Source organism: Oryzias melastigma, linkage group LG8, assembly GCF_002922805.2.
Source record: "Oryzias melastigma strain HK-1 linkage group LG8, ASM292280v2, whole genome shotgun sequence".
Lineage (NCBI taxonomy): Eukaryota > Metazoa > Chordata > Actinopteri > Beloniformes > Adrianichthyidae > Oryzias > Oryzias melastigma.
In genome coordinates, this window is record NC_050519.1 from 348,354 (window position 1) to 375,335 (window position 26,982).

Below are 26,982 nucleotides of genomic sequence, written 5' to 3' on the forward strand. Positions count from 1 at the left end.
AGAGGCGTGGTTACAGACGCGCGGTTACAGATGTGCGGTTACAGATGTGCGGTTACAGATGTGCGGTTACAGACGCGTGGTTACAGAGGCGTGGTTACAGACGAGTGGTTACAGACGTGTGGTTACAGAGGCGTGGTTACAGACTCGTGGACTGTGTTCCTGTGAAGCAGCTGAGCCGTCATCATCAGACGGCTACAGTCTTCACGCCTCTTTTCTCGCCGTCCCTGTGCGAAAGCGTCTGTCCGTCTGCAGGAGCATTAGCGTTCCATAACGCAGAAAGGTTCTTCACCTCGTTAACGCCTCTGTCAGTAATGGATAATGTTTCTCTCAGCTGCTAATGAACAGCCGTATCAGTCTCTCAGAATTAACGAGCTGCTCTAATCGCTCCATCTAATTGATACCCAACATGCAGCTCATATACTTCCCTGATTGGGTCAGAGGGTGATCTCTGGGATATTGCTCTGTGGCCGAGCAGCCTAATGAGTGCGTCACCTCCCGGAGTGATAAGACGCCATGCGTGTGCTGATGGGGGAGGAGGGCCTCCTTATCTCCCCGCTAATGGCACCCTCAAATTAGATAAGAAATCAATTAAGGTGGACATGTTAACATGTCCGAACACCTGAGGGAGCTTCAGCAGGTTTGAGTCCTCTGAACCAACGACGCTTTAGGAGATGATGAAGGAACGGAGGAACTTTACTCAAATGTTTGTTCACCTCCAGGAAGGAGGCGGAGCTTCAATGAGAGCTGATGAGGATTCAGATACAGACGTATAGACCATTTGAAAATGATGGAGTCTTTAGAGAAAGGAAGTAAACAGATTCCAGCTAAACGACATTTACATTATAACTCCATCAGTAAAGAGCTGAGCTGGTGATTAAACTGCAGATTCTGTCACTTCACTTCATTGTTTCATGTTTAAATGTAGTTTCTGTATGAATGTGGGTTCAGAGTTCTTGACATTCACTCTGGAGGAATGATCATGGGAGATGGAGATGTTTGGACACAATGAGAGGAGGAGGAGTGATGATGATGGGAAAAGGAAGCTGCAGATACCAGGAAAGACCGAAGAGGAAGTTCATGGATGAAGAGGAGGATTAGATACAGCTAAAAATCAAAGTAAAATCATTTAATTCAGGGTGTCAAACTGAGTCGCACAGGGGGCCAAAATCCAAAACACACTTTTTAACATAATTATGAACTAGAGCGATAGCATTACCTGTGATAATGCTAGTGTGAATGCTGGAAGAGGAATTTGGCCAATGAAGATGTTGAAATTGATAGTTAAAAACACTGAAATTTAAAAAGCCTAAATTAGCCAAAACATTTAGCTGAAATATTTGCCTTAAAATCTTAGTAAATGTCAAAATAGTCCAAAAAGCTGCAGAATGCCAATTTTTTAAAACTTTAAAACTGTAACTTTCTAACATAATTATGAACAATAAAAGGCAGGAATATTATTCCAGAATAAATCAACTTAAACCTTAAATAACTTTCAATATTTTACTCAAAAACATATTTTGTCAAAATGATACAAGTTAGAAATAATCACAAGATTACTAACAATGAAGTTTTAGACCATAATTTCAGGAATCAAATAAGTTTATTTTGAATTGTCCAAAATGTGGCTCCATTTGTAGAAGTCAACGGCCAAAAAAAGTAGATTTACTGTTTGGTTCCCTTTAAAGCTCCGTAGAACTCATTGGTTAACTTATTTGCAATCAAAAACTATGTTTCTTGTTGGAAAAAATGAAAGAAACAAAAACCCTCAAAAAAAGCTGAAGAAACCAAAGTGTAAATGGGTTCAACTTTGATGCAATGTTGGAGAAGCAGCAGCCTTCCCTAGTGGTCATAGAAGGAACTGCAATATTCATGGCTCATAATGTGATGGAACAAGAGCATGGAAACAAAAAAATCCCCAAATAAGAGTGTTTGTTGCACAAAACCAAAAAATAAATGCTTGTTTTGTTTTCTAGACAAAAAGTAAAACTATTAAAATATGAAACAAAACTGAAAGTCTTGGGATGTTTTCCTCTGGAGCTGTTGGATCAGACGTCAGGAGACTGGAGAGGATTCACAAACCCGAGTTTGTCATAGAAACTTGAATCCACGTCTGCTGTCACATCAGCTGATTCTCAAGAGAGTAAATAGATGTTATAGATTTAGCTGGCTGAACCAAATCAGAGCAATAATTAAGACCCCTCCCCCCATCATCTCCTGGCCCAAACATGAGCGGCTGAGCATCTGTTCAAACATTTGTCTCCTCCGTCAACAGACGGAGCGAATGCGATCTGTGCTTCATTTCTGCTTTACTTACGCCTCCGTCTTGTTGGACTGCCGGCGGCAGGGTACGGTGTTGCTAACACAAGTACCCGTGGCGGGGTCCACCGCCTCCACGATGACGAAGGGCCGCTCCTCCAGCGTGGCCACGGTCAGGTGTCTGTAATCCGACACCGGCTCCAGGTAGGAGCCGAAGCGCGGCCACACCGGGTATCTCATCTGCAGGATGCTCGTCTCGTAGGTCCCCACCTGGGGGTCAGAGAGGGAGGGGGGTCAGCAGGAGGAAACAGTCTCTGCAAAACAGCAGATGGCCGCCGTGATGCTGTTTGTTACGACACAAACAGAGACCTGTGAAGGAGACGCACCAACACAAACGCTCAGCCAGTCTAGTTTCTATATTGGGTTATCAGCTAATCGCAGCTCCTCTCAGAGGGAGGTGTTGCTTCAATGTGAACAGACGCCAACACTCTTAAGGAATGCTGCAGGAACAGGAAGAGGAGCTGCAGGAACCATGAGCTGCTTCAGTTTTAAGGAAAATCCTTCTGGAACCGTAAAAAATAAAAACTTGGATCTCACAAGAATAAAAACATTTCAATCAGCAAAAGACTTTCTGACAATAAATGTTGTTTTTATGTTCATTATCTTACCAAACATAAGTATCCTCGGGTTTGTTTTAGTGTCCTTTTTTATAATTAAAGATGAGATGGTATACTTTTAGTTTACATTTAGATTCTGCAAATTCATGTTTACACGTTCATAATTTCAAGTATACTTGGAATTATAATACAAGTCTAAATATATTGAGCCTTTATTTGTCCTTGAACAGTTTCTTACCCAACATCAAACGTGGAGTCGATATTCTTGGGATATTTCCAGAATATTAAAATGTATTTTTACACTCTAATTAGTAAAGGTTATTTGATTGAAGCCGGAAGTAAACCATTTTCTATGGATGATGTCAGTCTCACTCAGTCCAGTTCTCACATACAGATCTGTCGTCTACATCTCAGTTTCCTTTGTTTTTCTGTGATATTTTTGGAATAAATCGACTGTTTGAGTCCACAAAGCTGGAATGGCTGCAGCTCAGACTGCAGAACTTAGTTTTGTTTTTTTATACTAAATTGGACAGAACCTGCAATCAAAAGCTCGGGTCTCATCAGACAGTGTTTGTGTGGGAGAGAGACGTTAACGGAGGGTTTCTTTAACGTCTGGAGAACTTGAGAGACGCCCGGATCCAAAGCCCGGTTCTTTTCTTTGACACCCCGAGAGAAGCTTACATAACGGGAGTGGCTCAGCATCAGATCTGTTTCATCTTCACCTCTGCTGTCACATGATGGATAAACTCTCGGACAGATGCTGCACATGTCAAATAAATGTTTACCGTCTTTCTGGTTCATTTCTCTAAATGTCAATAATTCCTGGACAGACAGAAGAAATGTTAGCAAAGACAGAGGAAGCATTGCCATGCCCCGCAGCTCCACAGTAATGTGGAGGAGAATCTATGAGCTGCTGGGCTCCCATTCAGGAAATAAAATTAGATTTTTTTTTCATTATTCTCAAATCCATTTGGAGCGCACAGGCGATAATTTCCGGGTTGGAGTACATTACAGATGCACAGCGTCCTGTAGTGTATAAACTGCGATAAGAGCTCTGTCGGGAGCTGTCGTCGTCCTTCTGAGGCCGCTCCCCCGTCGCTCCTCTTTTGTCATGCTCTTCCTCCATCTTCCTCACGACTCTCAGCTCCGGTTCCTCCAGGGAGCAGCCGGCTCCAGGAGAACCGTGTGATGAAAGCGCCGCAGTGATGGGGGTTTAATAAGTGAGAAAAGCCTGTGCGGCGGCGTGGTTTATGTTTCTGAGGCTGGCAGGTTACACACACAGGTGATGTATGGCTGGAACCGCCGCTGCCCCGCAGAATGAGAGCGCCGGCTGAAAGGCAATCCACTGAAGGAATTGATTTTCAGCCTGCAGAGAAAATGGGTCGGAGGCGACGCAAAGTTAAGCACAGAAAACCGATTGCCTCGCACGGAAATTTAGTGAAATGAGCAAAACGTTTTTCTCCACAGGAATAGGAAATCTGCCGTTCTGCTTCCTCGCAGGAAGGTTTACGTGAGGGTCAGAGCGCTGGAGGGGGGAGGGCGGGAACCACGGAGGGAATGAAAGGAACAATCAGAGCTGGAGACTCTCAGGCTTTTCAATTATTGTCCCTCTGATCAAACGTGACCTGTCCTCACCGCACCTGAGGGCAGGTACACACTAACGGGCCGGCTCAGGTGATCACAGGTTCAGGTTGGAAGGTTTGAGGCCACCAGGAAAGTTCTGATCATCTATTTTCAAAGTGTTCCCAAATGTGCTGAGATCTCTGTCGAGAAGAAACGTCTGTAGAAAGAGGACGTTGGGCACACATTTGAATATAAGATTTAGTTTTGCATTTAGACGTCTGTTTTAAATCCAATTTGTATTTGTCTTCAACACATCATTTCTACTCTTAACTTGCATATTTTTTATTCCTCCTTGATTTTACTGTATTTTTCATACTGTTTGGAAGTCTGGGGAAATTCTTATAAATCAACTTAGAACCTTTAATAATCCTGCAAAAAAATATATATCAGCATCTGACTCCTTATAAACTATTTGTGAAGACGAGAATTCTCACATTTAAAGATTTACGTTCTTTGCAGACGCTGCTGGTCATGTTTAATCCAAAAAACTGTGATGTTTTCATCCGTTTTACAAAATCTTTTAGTTATAAATGAAGGAAATAGTAGAAGAAATGATGACTTTAAAGTACCTAAAGTAGAAACTACACTTGAACAAATGAATATTTCCTTTGCTGGGGAGAAAAAAAATAATTTCTTAGATAATGAGCTGAAAAAGTCTTTAAGTATTGTTTGTTTTAAGTTTAAATGTAAATAAAATGATGAATTTTCATGCAGCATGATGTAATGTTCCAATAAGGATCTAATTTTGCTTGTATTTCTTGTCGTGCGGCATGATCCTGTTATTATCCTGTTAACGGTTGAAAAGTTACAGTTTGTTAAAGATGTTGAAGGTGTTAAAGGGTTAACTTGGCGGTTAATTCTCCGTGAAGATCAGGGGTCTGCCCTCCATCACTGGCTCCTACGTTTTCAAGAAAAAAGAAAGTTATTTCTTATTTCAGCCCATGTTCTAATCTATGCTGAACAAAAACATTTAGTTATCACACTGATGGAAACTGTCAGATTTGACTGGATTATTGTTTCATTTTAAGCAAATCGGCTGCAACAGGAGGATGGACTTTATTTTGAAAGGGACTGTTCGTATGTCAAAGGTTAAAGTTGTTATTATAGAAAAATATGACACTTTTATTATTCAATTACTGGAAACATTTAAAAGCAACATTTTAGAGATGAATAGCCTAAACCTTTTATGCCTGAATTTACTTGTAGCTAAAAAAAAAAAAAATTATGTTTGCTTTTAAGCAGATGCTAAAATGAAATAATTTTGGAGAAGTGGTTGGATGCATATTTACATCAAAAGGGGTCAAGATTTAATTCTTTAATTATTTATTCAATTTAATTTGAACTTAATTTCCCAATAAACTTAGTGTATTTTTATTTGTTGTATTATTTTCAATAAAAATAACATCCATCTTCTGCTCTGAACGGATCAATGTTGTTCAGTTGGGACTTGAAAACACAAATTAACTCTATAATTAACTAATTAACTCTATAATTAACTAATTAACTCTATAACATCCAGTGACTTAATAAAGTAAAAAGAAAATAAGTCGATAAAGTTTAAATGTGATGTCAAAATTTAATTTTATGGTAATCTCAGGCTGAATTACAGTTTTTAAATATTTATATCAATATCCGTCAGATACTTACATTTTCTGTAATAATTAATTAGGTCAAATATTTTAACAATTTCCAAAACCCAAACAAATCCACTCCACTCTTATGTAGCAGACAGGAGCAGACATTCCACCGTTTCTTCTATCCATAAATCACAAGTTAAATTTTCGTTCCGTTACTGCGGCAGCAAACTATTAAATGAGTATAAGTTCTTGATAACAAGATTCAATCAAAATAACCTAAAGAGGATTTTGATCTCAAGGTATAAAAGTGGGATTTGATTTTAAAAATAAAAATAATAATAATAGATGTTTGCCAACTTAATATTTATAAAATCAATCTGATTTGGAATCGTTATGTCAGTTATTTGGTTTTCTGTATTAGATTTAGTTTAGTTCTCTCTGTTAACTTGTTGTATTTTATTTTATTTTATTTTATTTTTTTGACAGAGGTTTGTTACCATCTTGAATACACCCAAAAGGATTTCTGTAACAAACCATCACAAGATTCTACTTTTGTATTTTCGGTTTTGTTTGTATTTCAGAGTGGGACTTTAAAAAAAGATTCTGCAGCGTTTGATCATTAAGGATCTGAATTTCCCTATTCTGAAGGTAATGGATCAGTGAGGAGCTTCCTGCTCTGTTTTCCGTCCCCTCCGTCGAGTTAGAAATGTTCGAGTCCCACAGCTGGTGCGGTCACGGCGCCGCTGTCAGAGCCGTGCACTTCCTGCTGCAGACAGCACGTTAAAGCGGCCTGTTCTGGCGGCTCTCCGTGTCGGCTCTCGTGGGATCAGCGTCCAGCCTCCGGCCCTCAACAGCGGTTTGAGGAAAAGCTTACCTTGTCCCACTGCCTCTCCCTGTCCAGAGTGATTATGATCATGGCCGGATTCACCAGGTATCCGTTGTTGTTGAAGGAGAAGTCGTTGTGTTCCCATGTTACGTTCAGCATGTGCCTGAAGACAAACAGACAAATGTCCTTTTGTACCGATGCAGAGGAAAAAGGTGAGAGTTTATAGAAGACCGCTTTGGTGTTGGACAGATAAAGGACTCAACCTGAGCTACGGTTCAGAGTGTCGTCTGATTTCTGGTCGTCTGTACGTTCAGTCACTCTTTGGTTTGACGGATCAACAGACATTTTAGAGTCGTGTCGTACAGCTGCTTCCTCACCAAAAACAAAGTCTGCACCAGTTTTAGGTCTGTCCGACCTTGAAGTCCTGGTCGGGTTGAAGCTGGAGCTCATCAGGGTTTAGCTCCGACTTCAACTTCTAGAAAACTTGTGTTGTCAGAGGACTGAGTCAGAGCGACGTCATTCCTGTGCTGGTTAGCTTGTTGACTTTTCCGTTTGTTAGCTGGTTTAATGTCACGGTGTGGTTGGAAGAGTCTGACTGATCCGCTCAATAAAAATCTTTGTTTGGTTTGTCCGGACCTCCTCCGACCAAAGCTGTTCTCCTCACTTTACCCTCATATCTGAGACCGTTTCCTCTGCTCTGTTATGTTCTTTAATTCAGTTTTAATTGGGTATTTCTTAATCTCCTTCTTCAGTAAAGCTCAAGTCTTAACTGCTCATACAGGTGAAAAATAATCAAAGCTGTTCAGGACACTCAGGTGACCTGCAGGAAATATTACGGTGGTAGACCGTTCAGAAAGTTAATTTTTTTCCTATGGGTGTGCTGCGGGCGATAGGTCTTAGTAAAGATGGAACCGCTCTTCTTTACGACTCTTCAAAGACCTGGGCAACCCAAAACCCCACAGAACTCGTCCAGCCGCCCCCCCATATGGATGCATGTGACTAATGCGGCGTTCACACAGAATGTGATTCATGCAGCAGAGGCGGCCATTTTTAATGTTAATGTTAAGTCAATAAGTGTGTTTGAGATGACCAAGGTGGACGCAGCGCTGAGCGAGTCACCTGCGGCGCAGCACGGGCCACCTGTGGCGCTGAGCGGGTTACCTGCGGCGCTGAGCGGGTCACCTGCGGCGCTGAGCGGGTCACGTGCGGCACGGTGTGTGCTGCTTTGTTTTTTGCACCAACACAAAGTCTCGTGTTCAAGGTGCCTAGCTAAGCCAGCGCAGCCAGAAAATAGGTTCTGTGCTGTCTGCAAGCCACCTTGAGGACTACAAAGCAATGCATTGTGGGAAACTGTGTCCTAACAGTTCTTTCTGGAACCTCTTTTTGGAAAGCAGTGAATCACTGATGTAAAAATGAATATTTCAAATCATCCGTGGTTATGTGTGTTATTGTTGCCTTTAAAACTTAATTTGAATTTTATTTATTTCTCTGGGACAATGAACAGTAAATTAACCCAGTATTTATTTTTTATCTATTGTTCCCTGACAGATGTTAAAAATAATATAAACGCTATAATAGCTTGGGTCATCTCAAACACGCCTAACTATAAAGACGCGATCTGCGGACCACCGGCATCATTTGAGCGACAGTCTGGCAGCAGGACGATTTAACACGCTGTGTCAGGGCTCAGTCTTCCAGTTCCACCTCCAACCACCAGAGGGAGCCCCTTCCGAAGTATTAACCTCCTCTGCTACACCCTCTCTCCACCTGCCGTCAATCAACATTCTCCCTCCACGTCATCACCGTCATTTCTCATCAGACTCCCCGTTTGGACTTTTTGAAGTTTTGTCTAGCGTCTGCCTAGCGATCCTGAGCGGTTCTTTTCCATCTTTTATCTTTCCATGTTTTGACCTTTTCCTGTTTCTCCTCGCCTCCCTGTCTCGCTCCACGTTTTTGACTCTTCTTGGCTTGTGACTTTGTTCTGCCATAAAACGTACCCGCCTGGATATGGATCCAAACGTCCTTGTTACACGCGGCAAGAGTTCAAATATCTGAATTTTAGCAGGTCGCCGTGGCACATCTGCCAATCAGGAACTCATCTTTGGGCATGTGATGTTTCCATTGACTCGATCAGCAGGTAGAACACGAGTCCAAAGTGAGCGTTTTTGTCCTGAACTTCTATCTTCTTAACCCGCTGGGGTCGCGGGGTTATCAGAGCCCGTCTGGCTACTGTTTGGCGAAGGCAGGAAACACTCTGGACAGATCGCTGGTCGCTCGCTTTGACGTCAGGCAGAGAAACGCTGACGGGTGGGAAGGCGGCCTGCTCAGACCTCCTGAACTTTATGATAAAGTATAAAAGGTCCTCTAATTTTGTTTTCCTCATCTTGGATTAATGGTGAGAGTGAGCCTTCAAACTCCGTCACAGAGACACAGAAACACCGTGGAAGCTTCAGTCACCGGGAGAATCCCTGAATGACCTCATGAACCCCGACATGATTACCGATGTTTCAGGAGAACTCTTCACAATAAATGAACCGGATTTCTCAACATCGTCTGTGTCTTCCATACTTTAGAAGAGAGATAAACACAGACACCACTCCATGTAGCGATCAGGCTAAAACCATTAGCTGGTAGCTCCTCCCACAGGCAGCAAGAGTGGCGAGAAGTGAATTCCCTGCGTGGTGAAGGAGAGGCGGCCACGCTTTAACGATGTTTGGCGTGAACGCGTCTTTAGACTGAACTGAACGTCTCTTACGCTGTAAAACTGTGTTTTCTTCTGTCTTGATTTCCTTTGTTTAACCAGATAAAAGACTTGAGATGAAAAACTCGTTTACAAACGACCTGGACAAGATGCAGCTACGCATAATAGAAGTCATGATGAGGAGATATCCGGATGAAATAAATACATTTTACACGTTTGTTTAGTGTTTCTGAGTCTTGATGCTCATTTCTTCACTTAAATCTTTTCGTTTTATCCCTTTGAATCCAGAATTTATTTCCTCCTTTTTCCTTTAATGCAAAATGAAAGTGATTTTGGTTTGATGCATTTCTGCATCAACATTAGGGGTTAAGTACCTCAAATGTCTTTTTTGAGAGAATATTCCTAAATAAATTCTAATTATGAAAACAGTTAATGGATGAAAAATCTGTTTTATCTCTGCAGCTTTTATTTTGGAGTTTGTTTCCTCTAAAGTTTTTCTGAACTCGTTCAGAAGTTTGACTCGTGTTCCTCGCTAAAACCGTCCCCGATTGTGTCGTTAATCCCTCGCATGGTGTGACGCCGCTCTCGCCCCGGCTGAGGTGATGAAAACCCGGCGCGAGGGGGCCGGCCCCCGCCTGGTGGGTGTGAAAGGCCCATTTAATCTGGTGGCGTGCGGTAATCTCATTAACAGGTGAGGCCTCTGTGTGAGGAGAGCAGGTGATGAATGTGAGCAGAGCCGGCGGAGGGAAACCAACTGACTGACCCTCGAGTCAGCCCTCAGACTGGGCCGGGGGGTCGGCTGTGTTCAGAACCAAAACCCGGGTTTGGTTGATTGAAGGAAAGTTGCATCCCTGCAGGTTCTGAACAAAAATCTGGACGGATTGGAGCAGAAGTTTGATGATGAACGGCGACTCATCGAAAACGCTGCCGACGGGGGGTGGGGGGGTGTTGGCGGGCGTTTGCGGATCAGAACCGATCCACTCAAACCACAAATCTTTTGTCACGATTTGTTGACATCTGAGAATTGAACCGATAAATATTTCAGCTTTTAACCAGTTTTTTTTTTAAAAAGGGTTTATAAAACTGTTCCAAATACTGAGAAACCACAATCTGCCCAAAGAGATTCTCTGTAAGCCGACTGCTGACTCCGGTTCTGAACTTGATGCTCGTTTGGTTTTTATGCGGATTAATTCCTAACGAAGAGCTTCGCTTCTGTTTCTGTTTTCATCAGGAGGGAGTTCCTCACTAAACTCAGCACCTGGTTTTTGTTTTATCTTTGATATTGTATATATCTATAAATGAAGACATTTAGTGAATTATTTCTATATAATTATCACTTTTATCCTCTTTGCCTTTTATATTGTTTGCATTCAGCTGATAGAAAATCTGAGTTTTTACCAGAAAAACAGCCGTTCAGTTTCTCTGTTTACAATCACTTATCTTTCTGTCTTTCACAAACACTGACTTTGTTCTCGAGGATTTGAGGGATTTTAGCAGAAAACGTTGCCGTTATGTGATTCAGTCTGAATATTGACTTTGTGTCTTAATGTATTTGGGTTTAGACTTTGTGAATTATGATTTTTGACGATTACAAATAACATCAAAGCAGCCAAACCACCTCAAGACGACGGGGGTCGGCAACCCTTAACAGTAAAAGAGCCATTTGGGTTCGTTTTCTACTGATCCAAACCTTCTTTTAACGATAAATATGAATTATGTCTATTTTTTGGCACAAACAAAAGCAAATTTCTAGAAAGAACCGAGGATCTCTGAAAATTAGATTTTTTTTAAATTTATTTATTTATTTTAACCAATGTTGTTCAGCATAAGATAATATGTGCTTTGAACTCAAAAGATCAAACTTTTTACCAAAGTTTTGCTTTACATATAAATCTGTTCATTCTGGAGGTAGAGTTGAACAAACAAGACGTCTTCAGGTCAACAGGATGTTAAAACCTACAGAGTTTATCATCTTTGTGAACCTCAGACATCAATTTATATATTTAACTAAAGTAAATTAAATACTAATTAAGTAATCCTTACTTAAAAAAATGCTATTATATTTTTCTTTTATTTATCATTTGTGTTCTTTATCCCCTCTTGGTTCTCAGCAGTCTTACACTGCTGGGTTTTGTTATTTTAGTTTGACCTTGATAGTCAAACTCAAAGTCAAACGGGGCTGAAGTTTTAGTCTCTACTTTAATGATTAAGAAAAATTCTATTATGACATTTTAATCAATTTAAACCAGCTGCTGATGTTTTACAGAGGACACGGTTCCAAATTTGAGGAGACGTGAAGTTGTCCATAAGTAAATTATAGAGGCTGCTGAGAAGCTCAGAGAAAATATTTAAATATTATTTTGTGTTTAAGTCCCACTGCAATGTAAATGCTGTTTTTAGCATGTTCGCTATTCTGATGATGGCGGAATCTATGCTGGGGGGACCACACGCTTCCAGTCTAGACTGAACAATTCTAGACAATTCAACAATTTCTGAAGTCCTGCTGCTCTGCAGAAACTATGTCCTAGAGAGCGACACCATTTTTTTTTTTCAAACCTGTACAGTTTTTTGCTGCCCCACTAAATACCAAGATGTCGACCTCTCAGTGAACCTGGAGACTGAGCAAGGAGCCCGTTAGCGCTGTGCACGTGATACGTGCGCGTTTTCTTTAATGTCTGGATGAGGCCCGAGCCGGCAGCCTCCGAACCCCACAGCAGCGGCTCTGTCTGCCGGCATACGGAGCGAGTGAGCTCCACCGCGATGAAGCCGCCGATCTGTCCGGAGTGTTTCCCGCCTTCACCCTGAAGTAACCGGATGAACTCTGAGAACCTGCGGCTCCAACGGGTTAATGAAAAAGAAGAAAGTTCTGGACAAAAACGTTCGCTTTGGATTCATATTCTACCCGCTGATGAAAACGTCATGTCCAAAGCTGAGCTCCTGATTGGCTGATGAGATGCAGCGACTTGTCAAAATTCAGATATTTAAAGTTTGGCCTCGCCGCTCAAATCGAGCTGCTGTAGACCTTCACGCCACATCTGTCGTTCAGATCACATCGCGGGGCTTCATTTCGCCTCATGTCGAGTCTGTTCCACTAACGTGACATTAAAACTCTGTGCCGTGTGAAACGCATTGGGTGTGAATGCGCCTTTACAAATACGACACGATACCCTACCATACACAGATAATGATATGATCCATTGTCATGACGTCCCTTCAGGTGGTCGTATGAGCCTGAAGGGAACTCCAAGACACGCCTGCGGTCCTCTACGACCCTCCACGGACCGGACAACCCAGAATCCCTCAGACCGGACAACCCAGAATCCCTCAGACCGGACAACCCAGAATCCCTCAGAACCGTTCCCGTTAACCCCTTCCTCAGAGCTGCATTCGACTGAGGCTTTAACTGAACGTCTCCTACAGCTCTAAAAGTGCATTTGCTTCAGTCTTGAGGTTAATTTTTTCACTTAAACCTCCTGTGTTCCCTTTAAGATGCAGCAACCCTTCACGGGCCTGGACCACCCAAAAACCTGCAGCACCTGTAGGAGATCATAGGAGTTCATGTGACCAAAGCTTGAAGGAAATTTGAAGTTTAACATCTTGAACCCCAACGTCAGCCTCGTATAAACCGGTCTGCTTAAATATTGTCTGACTTGAATCCAGTCTGAGGCCTCATAAAGGAGAGAGACTGTTGCTTCAGAGAGCCCAAGTTCTCCTGTTTGGTCCAAACGAGTTCTGGTGAGAACCAGGAGGACCATCAGAGGAAACCAGAGCTTCTCTGAAACGTTTTCAAATATCAAGCAGGATTCCTGAAACTGGAAATGTTTCATTTGTGTGACCGGAGGAGGTCCGAGTGTCGGTGACGTACCTGAACAGCGTGTCGTTGGTGACCGACGGCTTGACGGGGTTGTGACAGTCGCTGTGACCTTCAGGGATGAATCCTCTCTCCTTCCGGAAGCTCTGGACCCCCTTCACCACGATGGCCACGCCGTCCCGCACCCTCTTCCTCAGACTCATCCTCCAGCGGTCCGTGATGATGCTGATGAGCCCCACGGGGAAGCTGTCCGGCGGGGGGATGTCGGGGTTCCCCACGGCCAGGCTGGGGATAATCCAGATGTAACCGGGCCCCACCAGCCCCACCTCGGCGGCGAAGGAGAACAGGTACTGCGCCTCCTCGTGGGAGCAGTAGACCAGGATGACCTGGGCGTCGATCTGCTGCAGCAGCCGGCGCGCCCGGATGTCGTTGGTGCTGTCGGCGGACATCTCGAAGGTCAGGACGTCCTGGAGGTCCCACATGAAGTAGCTGGTGTCGGTGAAGGACTTGATGTAATCCACGTAGGCTTCGTAGCCCGGGTACAGGCTGGTCACCACCACGAAGCTGTCCCAGTTGTACTCCTCCATCACCTTGAACATGCCGTTGATCTGCTGCTCGATGGAGGAGCCCAGCTGGAGGAAGTTGGAGCCTTCACCCTGCAGGAGGAGGAGGAGGAGCATGAAAACACTTCTGGACCTGGACCGCTCTGTAATGCCGTTCTGACAGCAGTAAGTGGTTCTGCTTCATTCTGCTCTTCCAGCAGCTGCAGACTCATTCATCACTTAAAGCGCACAAACGCGTCTGTACGTTCACATTCAGAGGGATGGCGCCTTCGCCCAGCCTGAGCTTTTCATTTGTCTTGGTGAAAGTGGCGCGACCTCAGGAGAAAACCAGCGTTTGTTCTGTTTAATAAGACATCAGAGGACGAGCGGAGCGCTCCGGTCCCTGAAGAAACCGCTGGAGTTCACTTCAGCGTTTAAAGTCTCATCGTTCCAAACAAAGCAGCTGCAGCAGCTTTAAAAAGTAGAGCAAAAAGGATCATTTGTCATGTGGTTTTTAACGTTTGAATCTTCACGTCTGGAGAAATTAAACCAGTTTGTTTTCCTCTTTCTCTCCACAAACATCATTCATGTACAGGTGAGACACCACAGAAGAAAATGAGTCATTTTAGGAATGTGCTGCACCGACTACAAACTAAAACACTTTTTAGATCGCAAAGGTAAAACTTAAATGCAGTTTCTTCTTTTTTATATAGTTTAAGGCAGAGGTCTGCAACCTTTAACAGTTAAAGAGCCGTTTGGGTTCGTTTTCTACTGATCTAAACCTAAAAGCAGCCGCATAGTCTTACTTTAACCTTTAAGAAGTTTGGATTTACATTCATGACCTTCTTTTTTCAGTAATAAATATGAATTATGTCTATTTTTTGACACAAACAAAAGCAAAAATATAAAAAGAAACTAGCAGATCTCAAAATGTAATTTAATTTTTAACTTCTTTTCAAAATAAAAGCTGCTCTGTGTCAAACAGGATCATCTCAGTTCAGCTAGTAACCAATGTTGTGCAGCATAAGATAATAAGTGCTTTTAACTCATAAAAGATCAAACTTTTTACCAAAGTTTTTCTTTGCATATTAAATCTGTTCATTCTGGAGGTAGAGTTGATCAANTAGTTTAAGGCAGAGGTCTGCAACCTTTAACAGTTAAAGAGCCGTTTGGGTTCGTTTTCTACTGATCTAAACCTAAAAGCAGCCGCATGGTTATGCTAATTAAATAATCTTTACCTTAAAAATTTGATTTTTTTTCTTTTTTTTTGTTCTTTTTTCCCTCTTTGTCCTCAGCAGTCTTACAGTGCTGGGTTCGTTATTTTAGTTTGGGGTTTGTAGTCTTAGTTTGTGGGCTTTGTTTGTTTGTTTTCTTGAGGTAGTTTTGGTTCGGAGGAGCTGCTGACGGTGGACATGTCTGGGTCAGCAGTCTCCATGATTTATTTTGTCAAAGGATCCACCATGGAGAGATGAGAGATCCACATGTGGATCTGGAGCTGCAGGTTACTGACTCCTGGTTCAGGTTAAGACTATATTGTTTTAGTGTTAAGTTTTGACATTTATATTTAGATATTTAACACGTCAGATAACTGAGCAAATTGATGTTAAAGACTTTAGTCCACTGTTGTTAGAATACATTTATGCACATTTTCTTATCTGCTGCAGTCCTTTGTTGCTGTTTAGAGACATCATTCTTCAAGGAATTTAATTGCAATTATATGTATACATTTTGTATAAAAAAATTTAATTTACACCAACGTCGTTTATGAAGATAAAGGTAACCAAAGTCACAATGATATAAAATGTCATCTTTGACTTTTTTTTCTTCTTAGTTTAAGTTAATCTGCTGCAACAGGAGATCTGATTTGATACAGATTGTATTTTATTTTGAAAGGAACTTTTATTCTGCCAACAGTAAAATAAGGTAAATCAGTTATATAGAAATATCGAACACTTTTATAATTCAAAGGTTGTAAATGTTTAAAACTAAATTAAAAAATGAAGAACATCACAGTCACATAAACACAAAGTGTCTCTCGCTGCGTTTCAGTCTGTAAGAAACTGGACCAACCGGATCTTTGAGAGTTAAAGGTTGTAGAGCTCTGGTGTAGAATTAGGTTATATTTACAATATTCAACACTAAAAGAGCCGTTTGGATCAATTTCTGACTGACAACATCCCAACAGGAGCCACAACGTCTTCCTCACTTTACAGGAAAATAAGACACAGATGTGTTTTTATGTTAATATTACTATTATGATAACAATAAAACAAACATTTTTTTATAAAAATAATCTTTTTTTGAAACTGTTATAATTGAAACAGTTTAGTTTTTTTAGAGATCTACCATGACTTCCTTTCAAAATAAAATACATCCTGTGTCTCATCTCAATTATTAGATTTTTCATTTTCAGACCAAAAATTTCAAATCTAATAAACTAAATTGGAGATAATTCAAGTGACAAGTTTTTAGAGGCACTTAAAATCCTTGAATTAGTCTAAAAACAGAAAATCCAGCACTCAAAAATCTTCTGATACATGAGGTCCTTCAACTGTTTGTAAATGAGTTGAATGAAGTTTTATTTTTTTTACTTACTTAGTTATTACAGATAAAGTTTTTAATTAACCAGAGAGCCACAGTGGAGGACTGACAGGGCTGCATGTGGCTGCAGACCTCTCGTTTATGCACCGTTTTATTATTTTTTGTAAAAATGTTTTGATCATTCCACACATTTGATCTGAATATCAACATCAAACATTTTTAAAACTGCAGAAAAAATAGTATTTGAATGTTTGAGAATTAAAATAAAATGTTGATAAATCCATTAGTTTATCTGTAAAAATCCAGTTGAATTGAAACATCTTAGAAATGTGTGAGTGGGGACTGAAACGTGTATTTCTGCAGTGAAAACTTGGTTTTTCTGACTGCTGTAAAAACTCTTTGGGGCTGAGAGGCTGTCCCCCCCCGACCTTCTTCCCCCTGGGGAGGGAACCGTTCCTCCATACAGAGAACCTGAGAGTTCAGAACACGAAGAGCAAAGCCTGGAGCGGTTCTGGACTCTCCCTCTGCAGAGATGTTTGTCCAGGAACCCGAGAGGTCCAAATGTTTGCTTAATGATCGTCCTTCTGCAAACATTTATGATGCAAACAGACCACAGTCGGACCCTCGGAGTGTAGCGCATCTCCTTAGAGCGTCAAATGTCAGCGAAGGAGCTCCACACTCGCTTTAGCGTTTCGTTTTCTGTCCGCCATCATTTCTGTCAGTCTTTCCCCAGCTGCCCTCACAGGTGGACGTGGGTGAGAAACGGTCAAACCTGAACACAGGTGACTCATAAAACATCCAGGTGGTGGCCGGTAAGTGAACGTGAAGAAAGAAAAAGCACTGCCTTTTTTCTATGGGCGTGCTGCGGGGGCGTATCATAGGACGGAGCTCTGTAACCTGAGGCTGCGGAGCCAAATGCGGTTCTTTTATGTCTCCATTTTGGCTCTTTGGCTTTAAAGAAAACTAATTTATGAACTGATTAAGATTTTTGACGTAGCTTATCAAAATAATAGTAAAAGGTTTATTTCTACTAGCAGAGGGGTTTATCATTAGTGACATTATCTTATTACATTTACATCTATAGATTACAAAGTGGATTCTACACTAATGTTATGTTTTTATTCACCAAAAGAAGAAAATCATTGAAAGTCAAAATAATAGAAGAAAATCTCAAGTTTCTTGCGATTTTAATTTAAGTACATTTGAGGCAGCTGAGGATCTGATTAAACGCAGGATCTGTTTTATTTGAAAGGAACTTCTATATATTTATATGTATATAAACTCATTATTAGGTGAGACGTTGCGGCTCTGACTGGGTTTCGGTCCGTAAGAAGCTGAACCAAGCAGCTAAGAAATTAAAAAGTATCAAATTACTGTAATTTGATTACTTTTGTCAGTAATTAAGTAAAGTAATGTGATAATACATTTGTCCTTAATCATTAAACTAGAGCACATGTGTCAAAGTCGAGGCCCGGGGGCCAGATCCGGCCCTCCAGGTAATTCTATCCGGCCCTCCAGATCATTTTATTTTATTGTTATTAATGACCTGATGTTATCTTGTTCTTATTTCTAGCTTGTATTATTTTGACAAAATATATTTTTATGGAGAGTAAAATATTGAAAGTTATTTAAGGTTTAAGTTGATTTATTCTGGAATAATATTCCTGCCTTTTTATTATTCAGAATTATGTTAAAAAGCTACAGTTTTAAAAATTGACATTCTGCAGCTTTTAGGAATATTTTGGTATTTACTAAGATTATTTAGGCTATTTTGGGGTTTAGCTAATATTTCAGCTACATACTAGCTGTTTTGGCTAACTTAGGCTTTTTTTCAGTTTTTTTAGGCCTACTTTGAAGTTGTTATTTTTTTCAGCTACATCCTTTTTTTATGTATATAGTTTATTAGGCTAAAATGGCATTACGCTAATATTTTTGCCTGTTATCAGCTTCTGTATTTTCAGCTATCAATTTCAACGTCTTCAGCTTCCAGCATTCACTCTAGCATTATCACAGGTAATTCGATATATCTTGTTCATAATTATATTAAAAAGTTACAGATTTACAGTTTTAAAAATGTAGTTTAAAGTGTTCACTAAATGTTTATCCTGTTCGACCTCAGGTGTGTTTAGGATTTTGGCTCCCTGTGTGATTAAGTTTGACCTCTGAGGCTAAAAACCAGTCGGCATCTTCAACATTGCTTGACTTTTAAGTAATTTCTGTAATTAAATTACAATTACATAAACCCTCATTATTTCATTACCCACAGATTTTTTTTGTTTGTGCTGTGTTATTCCTTTGAGAATGTTTTTGTGAGTGGATGAAAGTCATTTAATTACAGTTTCATCCAGTAACTAATCAACTATTTTTCTTTAAAGTAAATTACTCAACACTGACATTTCTACAACACATAAGGGGGAAGTGGGTGAGAAGTAGGTGTGTCGTACAGATTTTTCATTTCCACTGAAACGTGCATGCTCCTTGGTTGCAGAAATAAGGCGGTGTAGTTTGTTTGGACACCATACAGGCACTAACATATTTAGAAATCTTTGATTTTTTAGCACTGTTCCCATTAATTCATATTATTTCCTGAAAAACTTGGATTTTCTAAAGTTTCTACAGCTTTGTTAAAGTGACTTAAAATTGTTTCAGAGTCAGAGCCGAATCCATCTTTAGTATCTTAGGCGTTCACCTGCATTTTCTTTCATTTCAAGAATGAAACATAAAGAAAAATCAATTTTTTAAATTTTCTTCCCAAAGCAATCATTGAATGTAAAGGAGAAAATGTTGTTTTTATTCCATCTAAAGTGCAGAGTAAGTCTGTTCTCGTTGGTTTGTAGATTATTACTAAACTTGGCCCCACAAATAGAACGAGGACTTGTGTTTGTCTTTTGAAAAATGGTCGGTTCACAGCAGGGCTGCAAACTGAAAGTGCTTTCATCTCCGCTGGTGTTTCATCCTCTGAAATGAACATCCTCACCTCCGGCCATTTCTGCAAATATTTGAGGCTCTTTGATAAACTCCATTATTCTGCAGAGCGGCGGTCTGCCGGTCGCTCCGCTCTGCTGGAAACGGAGCATAATAATGCAGATTTTCACCAGTCGCCATCAGATACTTAAATGTTCGTCGTGGAGGGTAAACGCCGCGGTCTTCAGTATTCAGCGGATTAAACATCAGATCACATTCAGATCTGGTGTTTTTAAAAAATGCTGCATTTCTGGTCATTTTGATTTTAAACATGTTTATCTGATCTAAACATCCACCAGGAGGAACGATGGAGATCCTGAGACTCCATTAGCACTGCCTTGCAGCTTCTGTTTGTGATGATCTGATCTCTGCTGACTCTCAGATCTCCATGCAGTGGATCAGATTTATATCTAGACTCATCCAACCATCTTTGACCTTTTTTGCTCCTTTTTTGATTCTGATCAAAACCCAACTGCATGCAGTCATAGGATCATTTAGAACCATTCAAATCAATGAACTTTATTCATGTTGCAGTTTTTAAAGAAATCATTTGCAGCTTCAACGGTTTAAAGAAAAGAGAATGTCCCGTAATCAAACCCTACGCACTTGGACATTTATTGTGGATAAAACTGTAAAAAAAAAAGAAGAAGAATAAATGACCAAATAATTGCCCTTGAAAAATAAAAATAACAACAAATACAATTATATAAAAATATAGTAAACGTTTTTACTGTATGTTTTTAGGCTAGATTTAAAAGTGTAAATCTTCAACCACCTTTACAAACTGTTAGAGTGGATTCAACAAAAAGACAAATGTCCTCCTCATGTTATTATTAGGTTGTGAATGTGATTAATGGGACATAATTAATTTGTTAATACGTATTAACGTCCTCAAATGTCCTGCTGTGCAGCTTTGAGGTCAACTCAGTCTAAAATAAACTTTTTTATATTCTTTGAGTTAAACTTTTTTAAATTACTAAGATAATAACGCATTTGTTTGTAGTTTTTGGACAAAAGTGATCTTTTATTTTAATGAATAAGGTGGAGAACTAACGTCATTCTGACGACTGTAATGCAGCAGTACACCTGCTATGGGGGCGGAGCCAAACCGAACTGTCTGTTATTAGAAATCCAACGAGGAAACCGACAAACCGAAACCGAAATTGCTGAAACTCTGCGGTTCACTGTGAAAGTCCCGCCCATCGACGTCACGGGAGGCAAGCAGTTCAGAGTGGACAGACACGCCCCCACCTGTGTAGATTCCAGCCGACCTGAAATTCAGCTGGATCAAACTTCTCCAAAAATAATATTTTCCTATTTTTCATGAACACAATAAAGTAAATGTATGAGAAAAAAAATAGACAGCAGTGAGAAATATATTTCTATATATAAAATAAATGTTCTAAATGAACATTTTTGTGTGCAATTTCATATAGTGATTATTTACAGGTAATAAGTGGCTGGCAAATACTGAACCTAAAAAAAAGTCAATTAATCACTATTGGTTTTTCCAGATTTGTGATTAGTTAATTTTTGTAATCAGTTCCCAGCCCTAATCATTATTATTTTATTATTATTATATATTTTTTCAGAGTATGACTTAAACTTTATACGAAACAGGACTTCACAAAATATTTTTCAAGTTCCACTCGAACTATATATAAATCCTCAATCATCAAAGAGCTCTCAGCAGATCCAGATTCCAGCTTAGACGAGGAAGATGAAGACGTTCATGGATCTGTTTGTCTAGAAATGAATGCATCAGAATGGAGCGGAGAAGGAGGATTTTGAGCCTCGTCATGGGAGTTACTGCATCATAAACCGGAGCTTTTTCAAACATCCGGTTTTCATCTGCTCCTGATCAATACCATTTAAATACAGAAGTACTCTGAAACAGTTTTAATCTTAAATAATTTATACATGTCCTCCATTATGAGAAAATGCTACAAGAAATTGTTAAAAAGAGCATTTTCATTCCAGCACGTCTTGAAAAGTTCATTTTTTTGCTTTCTTAAAACAGTAAAAACTAAACTGAATGATTTTTTTTCAAATCAAACATATCACATAAATGTATCCAATCCCCTCATCTGAATCCCTCCTCCTCTCCCCGAGTCCATCTGCGAGGATGACTTCTGGCATGGGCCCTTCACGGTGACATATGTCTGCCTCCGCCGCTCAGCAGGAAGTGTGCTAGCTGCTGACGTCACCCAGATTCTGCCTGGTGACCGGAGACAGACACTCGCTGGCCATCAGCCACTGCTTACAACACTTGGGCTGCAGTTTATCCAACAAATGTGATAAAGTATCTGAAAAATATGGGAGTTCCTGTTTCTGACTGCCACCCGAACCACATCGCACCGGCTCCTTTTGAGCTCTCCTGCAGCTGGTGGGTCCACGGGCCGACTGACCCCGGGCCCGGCTCCAGAGTGATGCCAATCTGGGCGACATAACCTCGCCAAGTCTAGTGGTGCGTCCGAATTCCTTCACCGCTCACTTTATAGTGAGTTCATCATTTTGTAGAGCTGTACGAATCTACCATCCCGAAAATGAGAGACAATAAATGTCCCAGAAGTCTTTGGGAAAAACCAGTTTGCATTGATGCTTACTGCAGTGGCGAATATGGACCACAATGCATTGCGTTTGAACAATTTTTGCAAAAGAAAATGATTAAATACACAAAAAGACAATAGTCATAAATAGATGATGTAAAATACTCAAATTGATAAGATTTTAACTTCATTGTGATGTCATACTTACCATTTATTTATATATATATATATATATATATATAAGTAGTGAGCATGGTGTCCGAATAACTTTTAAAATCCGGGGCACTAGATAGTCCTGCACTATATGATTTTTAGTAGTTGGGGATTAGGGAGAGGATTCAGACATAGCCTTGGTGTTTGTTAGTTGAAAAGGGGGTTCTGAATCGCTCCTTTTTTCTGGCTTGTCAGCTAGAACCCGTCTGCCTGGAGCAAAACTCCCGGACAGCTTAGCTCCTGAGATCACTCCAGCTCTTAAAGCCCTCCACCACGTTAAGGTGGCGATTCAAGGAGACCATGGTTCTGGACCGGAGAAAGGTTTGCCCTCTCTGGATGGGTGGAGTGCTGCTGCCACAGGTGGAGGAGTTTAAATATCATGGGGTCTTGTTCACGAGGGATGGAAGATCGGAGCCTGAGATCGACAGGCAAATTGGACTTTCCGGCGTTATGTGGTTTATACCGGTCCGTTGTGGTGAAGAGAGAGTTGAGCCAGAAAGCAAAACTTTCAATTTACTGGTTAATCTTCGTTCCAGTTCTCCCCTATGATCATGAGCTCTGGGTATTGACTGAAAGAATGAAATCTTGACTACAAGCAGCTGAAATGAGTTTTCTTTGGGGGGTAGCTGGGCACTCCCTTAAGCCTTGTTCCCATGAGCGGTCCGGTACGGTAAGGAGTGGTATCGTACTGTCCAGTTAATTCAGGTGAGCGTTTCCACTCAGTTCAGCATCGCTTCCACTGAGCAGTTTGTTTCCACGGCACATGCATGGTGTAGACCGCTAGCGTGTCATTGTAGTGCGATGACTAGAAAAATAACAACAATTGAGGTCATCCAGCAGCTCGTCTTTTTCTAGTTTTACTTTTTGTACATCGTGTAGAACAGGCAATTCATGCTGTTTGAAAGAAGATTGCAGGTGGATAAGAAGAACACCGCCGTGAAGAGGAAAACTGAAACGCTAGTTTAGCGCTTAACTGGCACTTTCTAATGTCAGCGGGTGGAAACAGCAACTCCTCCCCAACCGTTTCATTCTACTTTTAAATTGGACTTCTCTTGGAGCCCCCAAGATTTATGGTTTGATACTGTTTAATGGGTCTATTTTACATTGGAAAAGCTCAAAATACTGGACTACACCGTACCGCTCAGTGGAAACGAGGCTTTAGAGATGGGGTGAGAATCTCGGTCACCCAGAGAGAGCTCGGAGTAGAGCCACTGATCCTCCACATTCTGAGGAACCAGTCGAGGTGACTCGGGTATCTGATCCGGATGCCTCCTGGACGCCTCCCTGGAGAGGTGTTCCGGCCATGTCCCACTGGGTGGAGGCCCCGGGGAAGACCCAGGACTCTCTGGAGAGACTACAACTCTCAGCTGGTTTGGGAACGCCTCCAGAGGAGCTGGAGGAAGTGACCGGGGAGAGGGAAGTCTGGGGAACTTTGCTCAGGGATCCGGTGTCGGATGAGCGGAAAAAGATGGATGGATGGAATTACAGAAATATGAAAGTAACATCTTGAAAATGACAAAACTCACAGGTCTGGATTTTACCCAAGAATCCTAACCACTGAACTACTTTGTTGTTCATGTTTGCCATGGAGAACCAAAACAATCCTCAATTTCTTCTATAAAGACCAGATAATCTGATTAGGAGACTAGACAAGAGTAGTAGAGTAGCACTCTTGTTCTCAAAATGACCAGAGTCCAGGTGAGATTTCACATCTGATTTCACAAATGCAAACCAAGAGGTACATCAGAAGAATCAAATTCAGCTTCAAATCAGGATCAGACACTTCAGTGTGAACCTCAATGTGACATTAACCCTCACTCTGAAGTTGGAAAGATTTAAACCACCGTCTCCAAAAGAGTCTTTGAATCTTAACTCACACTGCGAGCTGCGTTATGCTCTTTTTGTAAATCTCCTCCATTGAGAGAGTTTGCTCCACACCTCTGCCATTAGTTTTGAAATGTAGATGTGGCGGTTCCAGACAAGTGAGATCAAAAAGCGTGGAGGACAGACGGAGCTGCTCCAGTTCTGAGAACAGCCCGGGGGCTTCTGTTCCTGCAAAGACAACCGGGTTTGGCCGCCACTGCCGCACACTTTTGTTCATTTGAAGTGTGTGATCAGTCGTCCCGCACAACCAAAGCCTCAAAGGATGCTTTGAATCCAGGTCGTGATATTGAACCAAATGTGTGACGATTAAAGCAGGGATTCTAATAAGACTCTTTGGCAGTGATAAAGTACAAGAATCCCTTTGATTGTTTAATTATGTTTGAAGCACATCAGTGTCAGTCTGTCGGGTTTTTTGAGCGTCGCTGCAGCCGACACTTTGGACACAAAAGGAATGATAAACACGGATATCGGTGAGAGAACAGCGCTCTCTTTTTTTAAGTTTTGTAGTTTTCAAATATGATTTTAAATGACGTTAAATGAGAGAGCTGAGTCTGGGTCTCGTTACAGAGATTTTAGGTTTTTCATCTCCATTTTACACCTCACATTATAGCATTTCTTTTGAAGGTCTAAGCAGCCTTTATCTTTACTCCAACCTCCTCATTGAAAAGAGAATTTTGACATAGCTACCCTTTGAAATGGGCTGAACCATAAATGTGTGTGCCATTACATTATGTTTTCTAACGTTAAATATTTGTTAGTCACAGATTCTGCAAGTCGTCTTAGTTACAAAGCTGAGTTTGGTCCATTGACTGTATATTGAGAACTGGACTGAGTGGCTGTGATGTCACCCATAAAAACGTCATACCTTCTCTCGCTCCAGCCAAATGAAGCCAATTTTTTCATGATACAGATGTCACCATGTCGAAGCCAGATGACAGTGATTGATGCAAGTCGGTCATTGTAATCGTTTCTATGGCAACTACTGTCACCAATCAGGAGTGAGCTTGTTTGAAGTCCACTCCCCTTCCACTGAAAGTGAGTTCAGGAGAATCCGTCAATCAAATGTTGGAGGTGGGGGCCAGCAGGCATCACACCCTTTTACTGATTGGTCAGTTTATAACTTGAATTACAGGAAAAATATAATAAAAAAAAAAGAATGATCAAGATCAAGAATGGTTATCCTGACCAACAGAATGACTGAAAAACAGTTATTTAATTCTCTATAGAAGTCAATGAGATTTTGGCTCCCTGGAGCCAGGGGGTACTTCCTGTTTGGAAGGCAAGGGGGGGAGGGGTCACTCAGTCCAGTTGTAATATACAGTCTGGTCTGTAATATTCATCATATATAAACTTCCACTGTGAGAGACAGAATGTAAATAAAGAATTCAGGAAATCATATTGTTTGATTTTTAAAGAATTTATTTAGTATAATGGAGCAAAAAATAAGGAATTGGATAGAAATCTGTCTCTGACAGATCTGTGTCTTCTTTAAGAAGTGCTACTATCCTCCACTGGTTTCCTGTATGAAAGTCTCTGGTTTGAACTGGTTATCAGAGGAAACTATACATTCTCAATCCCAACTCATCATAAATGGACGTATGGTTTGTGCCCTCCCTCTGCATAATTTTTTGACATAATGGGTGTCCCCAACTCATGTTTGACCTGTTGGCTGTTCCCAATAAGTCAAGGGACCCTGACCTCCGGGCCGCAAACCGGTACTGGTCCGAGGGCTGCTTGGTACCAGGTCACAGACAGGGAAAAAAATGCTAATCAGGGGTCCCCAGTCCTGTATGCGGTACTGAGATACGGACTGGTACCCTAACCCGGTACCAAACCTTTAGGATGCGGTACCGGATGCGGTAACAGATGCAGTAACGGGATATGGACCAGTACTCTGACCCGATACCAGTTTCACATCCATTACTGCATTTAGTATTGCGTCCTGATGGTTAGGGTCCCTGATTAGCATTTTTCCCTGTACCAGGTGGCTCTTGGACTGGTACCAGTTCATGGCCCGGAGGTTGGGGACCCCTGATTTAATGGGAACAGCCAACAGGTAAAAAAACAACGAGTTGGGGACACCCAAAGCATCAAAAAGTGATCCGGAGGGGCCTGAATCTGTCCATATATCACGAGTTAGAAGTGAGAATGTGTAGGTATCAATGACACCTGTCCACACTCTTATACAGTCAATCTCTCCAACATGACCAAGACCAGAGAGCTGTCTTGAAGAAAATAGATCAACTATTAAAGAAATACAGGAGCATTTAATGCAAACTTTGCTACCAAAATGAAATTGTTTGTAAATGACTGCATGTTTTTTTTATATGCCTCCTGACCCATCTGTCCATCAGATCAGAATCAGAATACTTCATTAGTTTACTTACTTTATCAGTTTTCTGAAGCCAATGCATTCCTTTTGGTTTCTGCAAGAGCCTCTTCAAGCTACTGTTGGGTGAAGGAATGGGGGGGGGTTCGTTTGACGTTCAATAATTTTGTCAAAACTCCTAAATTTTACATATTGGACATTTTTTTTAACTGTGAAAATGACCGAAAGGCTGGTATCTTACAACCCAACACAATCCCTACACGGATCCAAGGACATGAATCTCGTTATCTGTGAATTTAATGTTGTCACCTTCACCAAGATCAAGCTGATCTTTCAGTGATAAGTATGAAAATTAATGAGTTTCATGGGCTTACAGACGACCCCCAACAGAGAGCCATAAATCAATCAACAGGCGGGATCGTGATTGAGGTGGCAGAAAAATCAGTAAAGTTACAACATCTTTTATTTATTGATCAGATCACTGATCATTTTTTAAATCAAAAAAGAACATGTAAAAGCTGGAAAACTTTAACATTTTGACTCACTGTT

General features: G+C 41.0%; 1 protein-coding gene across 2 annotated transcripts in view; it reads right to left on the minus strand.

Moving 5' to 3' along the window:
- grin2ca (glutamate receptor, ionotropic, N-methyl D-aspartate 2Ca) overlaps positions 1 to 26,982 on the minus strand; it is an 81,149-nt gene that overhangs the window by 18,456 nt on the left and 35,711 nt on the right. For both annotated transcript variants that reach the window (XM_024272204.1, XM_024272203.2), the window contains 3 exons: positions 13,466 to 14,067; positions 6,948 to 7,062; positions 2,315 to 2,526 (listed from right to left, as the gene is read on the minus strand). In XM_024272204.1, coding sequence (XP_024127972.1) covers positions 2,315 to 2,526; positions 6,948 to 7,062; positions 13,466 to 14,067 — 929 coding nt within the window. The remainder of the gene's footprint in view (positions 1 to 2,314; positions 2,527 to 6,947; positions 7,063 to 13,465; positions 14,068 to 26,982) is intronic.